This window comes from Camellia sinensis, chromosome 12 (genome assembly GCF_055761805.1).
Source record: "Camellia sinensis isolate YWXY chromosome 12, ASM5576180v1, whole genome shotgun sequence".
NCBI classification, from domain to species: Eukaryota; Viridiplantae; Streptophyta; class Magnoliopsida; order Ericales; family Theaceae; genus Camellia; species Camellia sinensis.
This window is the reverse complement of record NC_138972.1, coordinates 158,336,494-158,343,429: the sequence shown is the minus strand read 5'-3', so window position 1 is coordinate 158,343,429 and position 6,936 is coordinate 158,336,494. Positions and strand designations below refer to the sequence as shown.

Genomic DNA, 6,936 nt, shown 5'->3' with positions numbered 1-6,936 from the left:
AGGACCACACTGGCTGGAAACCCTCAAGGCCTACCCAATACTTGTAGAGAATACTACATATAAATAGATTTTTTAATATTATTTTCTTATTATTAGACACAATGAGTTTATGTGAGTTTCATTAACTCTGTGTTTAGAAATTAAAAAAAATAATAAATTTAATTGTATATAGCATTATTTTTTTGATTAGTAAATCCAATTATCCGTCTTACTCATCCATAGGAAATTATATATACTCTATGAAGCAGAAAACCAAACACATCTGTAAATAATTTTTTCTAAAAACTACATAATGGTAATTGCCCCAAAAGATAAATGGTATAGAAAAGATAAGAACTGTTCACAACCCTAGAAAAATACTAAATATTTCACCATTCAATTAATTGTTGTCCCCATAACTTCAACAAAAAAGAGAGCGTCTTTTTCATCCAAACACTTCATAAACATGTTTATTCAATAACTCTGCAGATTGTTGCATTGGCGCATAATAGAGCGAATTTAAGATAGGCCACTTGGCCGGTATGTGCACCATCAAAGAAGAGATATTCATCTCTGTTGCTACACGGAGTGGCGTTGGGGGGGCACTCTAATTCCCCATTTACATCCTGTCCGCAACATGGGTGTTTTACATCTTTAAACCCTACAACAACAGAAGAAAAACATAAAGAAACTGTGTTCATTTTTCTGACTCCAAAACCGTAACAAATTAAATATATAAATAAATTATATTACCAAATTCATGAGGGTGGTAGACCATATGATTAAGAAGACCATAGCTATCTGCCAAGACAAAGGTAATACCACTGTAATCATAATGAGTCCAAGTTTTAAGCCACTTAGGAAGCCCATAGTCGTATGGCATGATAAGATTGTTCATGTCTTCATTGCACTCCCCAGAAATAGTCTTGTATCTAAGAGATGGCAAACACCCAAGAGGACCTATGTTGTTCACGATGAATTGTCTGGCTCCGATCTCATATAATATCTGCCAAAAAAAAATTTTGAAGAAGGGATTTAATTTGTTTGGGAACAAATAAATAAAAAGGTGACATCTTTTTTCGTGTATTTTTACTTTTAGCAACTTTTTTTTTTTAATGTAAATTATTTCAATGTAGACGAATTTAAAAAGTAAAACATTTTTGAAAAATTCCAAATAAAGATTAAAATGCCAAGATAAGCTTAAAAACTTGCTTTTAACTTTTATGAATTGCTTTCAATTTTTTTTCTTTTTAATTTTTGGATTCGTCTCATTTGAGTAGAATCAGAAGCCTAAATATTTTTGAAAAATTTTAAAACAAGTTCACATGAGAATAAGTCAACAAAAAATATTTGAAAAAAATAAAATAAAATAATTCCAAACACCCTACACACATTGTAAACAGTAGTCTTAGATAGATCGATCGCTCTAATAGAAGATTACTTACGTCTAAGTAGATCTTCAACTCAAAGATGAGAGAGATTGCAAACTCATTAGGGTCCTGCACATAAATGAAATTCTAGTCGTTAAGACTCCTTACAGTAATAGTACAGAAGAAGAAAAAAAGAAAAGAAAAAGAAGAAGAAGAAGAAAGGAGGAAAGATTGAGGACCTTTGTGTTTGATTTAGGATAAGTGAAAAAGTAGTCATTGGCTCCCATGGAAATGAAAAAGATAGATTTGGCAAGATACTGTTTGCGAGCATCAGGGTCTGGAATCAAATATGGCAAGTCTTCTTGTACAGTCTCCTTAAAGAAGTCGATCTGTTGTTCTAAATTGAAGCATTCTCTCTGAGAAAAGAAAAGAAAATGAACCAAAATAGGTCACGGATTAAAAAGGAGTGGAAAGAAAAGAAAAAAAAATACATATATTTTTTTTCATTCACCTTGTGGGGTCTGGTGGTGTTAAAGATACCACATCCTAAAGACCCATAATTGATCCTAGCCATGGCGATGGTAGTTCTTTTTCTGTCACTCTCTATCAAGTTGTGGTAAGCAGGACGCGGTGGCACATCTACAAGAGAGAAAGCTGCAAAGAAACCATAATAATAAGATCAACAAATGTAGGGATAATCAAGAAAAAACTATAATCAGAGGATACAGTACTAGTACTAAAGTTACCTTTTGCTTTTTTGGGTTTGGCAAAAGGAAATTTTATTAACTGGAAATGTAAAAATATAGCCAGATAATGAAGAGGGAGAGAAAGAACCACCCAAAAAAAAAAAAAACCTCAACAGAAAGACACCAATATTTGGCAAGGTTCCAAAAGAAACAAACACTTATGAAAAATCACACCTAAAACACCAATACACAATAACCTTCACAGCAAAAACAAAACTCAAGGAAACTTGAAAATAATGTTAGGTAGGTAAGTAAGTAAGGTACCCATGAAATCAGCGGCAGAGCGACCGATGGATTGATTGTTGTAGTAGTAAGTAAGTAAGGTACCCATGAAATCAGCGGCAGTTAATCCATTTGTAAAGCGGCCGGTGGATTGATTGTTGTAGTCGACACCATAAGGGTAAAAGTTTGCCGTGATACCCCTTTCAATCTTGTTGTTGTTTCCTGCGTCAACAGTTGAATCTCCGAACACAAACAACGCAGGAAACGACGCGGATGCTTGAGTCATGAACGGAAGAGAAGAAGAGGAAGAAGAAAGCAAAAGTAAAACAAGAATTAGTGTACTCGTGATGAATATGGGTGATTTTTTGCCAGAAGAGATGGTCTGTATGTATGTATTTATAGATAAATTCTAACATTCTATGCCAGCTCGACGACTGACTATTAAAAGAGATTTTAAAACAAAAAAACAAAAAAAATTAATGAGATAGACATACAAGAGCAGAGTTGATAAAAGAAGTCTGGTATGTAATATACACCATAACACCGTATGTAACTTTACAAAAAATTACGTAAATTTTCATGAACTTATATAAGTGATCTTACAAATCACAAATTTGTGAAATTTCTGAATGACAAAATGAAATTTCTCTAATAATATTATTGAGGAAGCTTAACTAATAAGAAAAATCATATTGGATCCCTCTTACTACCAGAAATTAGAGAGTAATGTTTCACTAATTTTTCCATATAGTAAATATTGATTTTTACTACTTTAAAATAAAATTAAAAAAATAAAATAAAATAAAATAGTAAAAGGTTCCACTGATTGATTTTATGCCATATAAAGTGCCTTGGAAGGTGTTGACTAGTTTTGCCTTCCATAATAAATTTAATTCGATATGTAATCTTAGTTTTTTAAAATATTTCCTACTATTTTTTATGTTAATTTTAACCCTGTATATTTCATTTACAACTATTGACATATTCCAACAGATTTTACAACTGATTGGGTAATCTTTTTATTTTTTTTATAAAAAAATGAAATTATTATTGGTAAAACAAAAAGTGAATATCTACACTATATATTAACCAAAAGTGATCATTTGGGAACTCCAATATTTTTAACTAAATATCTAAATTTTTCAATTGAAAATTAATTTTTTTTTAAAAAGGCTACTGACTAACCCATCAAACCAATAATTATAAAAAAAATATTAATTATCTCATTAGTTTTGATTTTTAAAATAAAAAACAAAAAATTCCTTTCTTGATTTTCCTAAATCTATTCTCTCTAAAAAAATTTAAAAGGAAAATTTAAGATATCTCCAAAAAATTAATTTAAAACTTTTAATTTTACGATTTTTGAAAATTGAGAAATATACATATAACAAAACATTACAACTATAGATAATGGTTTCCATATATTCTTACAGATTTTACAATCGATTTGGTCAGAGTAAGCTTTTCCTCTTTTTTTTCAATTTTTTTTTATATGGAAAATGAAATCTTTACTGGCATTAGGTCCAATTTAAAAAGAGTATAGCCAGATAATGAAAAGGGAGAGAAAGAACCACCCAAAAAAAAAATCTCAACAGAAAGACACCAATATTTGGCAAGGTTGCAACAGAAACAAACACTCATGAAAAATAACACCTAAAACACCAATACACAATAACCTTCACAGCAAAAACAAAACTCAAGGAAACTTGAAAATAATGTTAGGTAAGTAAGTAAGTAAGGTACCCATGAAATCGGCAGTTAATCCATTTGTAAAGCGGCCGGTGTATTGATTGTTGTAGGCGACACCATAAGGGTAAAAATGTTTCGTGATACAACTTTCAATCTTGTTGTTTCCTGCGTCAACAATTGAATCTCCGAACACAAACAACGCGGATGCTTGAGTCATGAATGGAAGAGAACGAGAAGAAGAAGAAAGCAAAAGTAAAAAAAGAATTAGTGTACCCACAATGAATACGGGTGGTTTTTTACTAGAAGAGATGGTCTGTATGTATGTATGTATTTATAGATAAATTCTAACATTCCAGCTAGACGACTGACTGTTAAAAGAGTCTTTAAAAGAAAAATAAATAAAATTAATGAGATGACATGCAAGAGCAGAGCTGATAGAAGAAGTCATTGTCAAGAATATACTGTAATTCTGATATGTAAAAGTGAATGAGAGATCATTTAAAGCGCTATACTGCTAATTGATACTTGCAGGGGATCAAGATAGGTATATAGGGGTGTTTAATCGCTTGGTTGCTTCTCAGTTTTCTTAGAACACAGAGCAGCTGGACTAGTGATTAGTGACTAATTAGGTGTTTCAGCACCACTATGTACTGAGAAAAATTATTCAACAAATTAAATTTATAGACCACATTCATTATGGAGTAATTCATATTCCACAAATTTATGAGAGAGACAGAGAGAGAGACTAACCAGACACAGACACAAGGAGGATGGCAAAGAAAAGCGTCTTTAAAAAAACCTTCTCCATAGCCTTTGAAACAAGTTGGGCAGTGCAGTGGAATAACTTGCACTTTAGTATTGGGAGAGACTTGGCTCCAAGCAAATATATATAGAGATTGAGTGGGTGTTTGGCTCCAAGTCAAATTTTTCACGAATAATTTATTTTTTAGCAACTTTTCAAATATAGCAACAATTTTTCTTTAGCAACTTTTCAAATATGGCAATAATTTTTCAGTTTCTAAAAAAAAAAGTTACTAAAAAAGTCAATCTCAAACAATGATTAATATAATTCTATAAGCACAAATTGTATATACATGGTCAGTCCCGCTAGGTCATGTCGTCTTGGCTTCTTTTTTCTTTTCTTTTTTTTTTCTTCTTCCTTTCCATGACTCGCAAAGGAAGAAGGAAGAAGAAAGAAGAAGAGAGGAGAGGAAAGAGATAGAGGAGAAGCCAAATCTGGAATGAAAATCAAAGCCAAATCCATGAAACAAATCAAACCCACAAATCCATGAAACACACACACATATATACAGATCTGGAAAATCAACATGAAACACACACACACACATGCATATAGAAAAAGAGAAGAGGAGAAGAGAGAGGGCGGCGACGGAGGTGGTGTAACGGCGTCAGTGGTGGTCGCAGCAGTGACGGAAGAGGAGCAGGAGGAGGAGGCGGCGACGGAGACGGAGATGGAGATGGCGATGGCGATGGCGATGGCGATGGCGATGGCGACGGCGTGAGAAGATCGGCTCCCCTTTCTTCTCTTTCCCTTTCTTCACTCTCTTACTCCCTTCCTCTGTTTGACAGGTAAAAGAGAGAAAAAAGAAATAAAAAAAAAAATCAAAACCACGTCGTTTTGAATTCGGGCTCGGAATCTTCTTCTGCATGACTAATAAAACGGGAGAAAAAAAGAAAGAAAAAAAAATTCAAAATCACATCGTTTTGAATTCGGGCCATTCAAATCTTACAAATTTCGAGCTTTGAAATATTTTTTTAATATAAATTTCATACAAAATAAATTGGGTAAATTATACTGACATATCCTAAAATTTGATCTAATTATATTTCACCCTTGAAGTACTTAAAGTTATTACCACGTTTTCAATATGAGTATGATGAATATGAATATGTGATAGATTCCACTGTCTTAGTATTTTATTATTATGAATATGATGTATGTGATAGATTGCATGTCTTAGTATTTTATTTATTTGATTAAATCATTTTCAATATTTACAATTTTATTATTTTTTATTTTATTAAAATTCAAGAATTTATTCAACTGGATTAGATAATTTATTTTAAAATTAATTGATTATTCCACTGTCTTAGAATTTGTTCGACCTTATTTTTCCTTATCTATATTCCAATAGATTCAAGCACGTATGAATAATTAAAATCAGTACAACCTATTTTGGGAAGTGAGTTAAAAGCCACTTCTCAGTTTTTAACTCACTTTCCTTTTTCACAAAAAAGTCAAAAAAAAAAAAAAAAACTTTTAACCACCTTCCCAAAACACTCTTACATCACTATGAGAAACTATCAACGAGGTTTAACGCGAAATTTTAATAGGATGTTTCTTATTTTTGAATGTTATTTATTTTAATATAAATTTCATACAAAATAAATTGGGTAAATTATACTGACATCTCCTCAGATTTGGTCCAATTATATTTCACCCCTTGAAGTTCTGAAAGTTATTACCACATTTTCAATATGAATATGATGAATATGATGTATGTGATAGATTCCACTGTCCTAATATTTTATTATTATGAATATGATGTATATGATAGATTGCATTGTCTTAGTATTTTATTTATTTGATTAAATCATTTTCAATATCTTACAATTTTACAATTTTTTATTTTATTAAAATTCAAGAATTATTCAACTGGATTAGATAATTTATTTTAAAATTAATTGATTATTGCCCTGTCCTAGAATTTGTTCGACTTTATTCTTACCTTTCTATTTTCTAATAGATTCGTGCACATATGAATAATTAAAATTAGTACAGCCTATTTTGGGAAGTGAGTTAAAAGTCACTTCTTAGCTTTTAGCCCACTTCCCTCTCTCATAAAAAATTCAAAAATAACTAAAAAATAACTTTAAGTATCTTCCCAAAACACTCCTATATCCCATCA

General features: G+C 31.3%; 1 protein-coding gene across 3 annotated transcripts; it reads right to left on the bottom strand.

The window, feature by feature from the left end:
• Positions 1-434: 434 nt before the first annotated feature.
• Positions 435-5,495, bottom strand: LOC145803385 (GDSL esterase/lipase At2g03980-like). 3 transcript variants are annotated; one of them, XM_082896636.1, is made up of 7 exons: positions 4,061-5,491; positions 2,360-2,593; positions 1,861-2,003; positions 1,589-1,765; positions 1,425-1,478; positions 733-985; positions 435-640 (listed from the first exon to the last, which is right to left on the bottom strand). In XM_082896636.1, exons 1-7 carry the CDS (start codon positions 4,221-4,223, stop codon positions 450-452), a joined length of 1,215 nt encoding a protein of 404 aa, XP_082752762.1. In that variant the 5' UTR covers positions 4,224-5,491; the 3' UTR covers positions 435-449. The 3 variants fall into 3 exon arrangements, with proteins under 3 accessions (XP_082752762.1, XP_082752764.1, XP_082752763.1); XM_082896638.1 differs by having other exon boundaries at positions 802-985; XM_082896637.1 differs by lacking the exon at positions 1,425-1,478 and having other exon boundaries at positions 4,061-5,495.
• Positions 5,496-6,936: the final 1,441 nt, after the last annotated feature.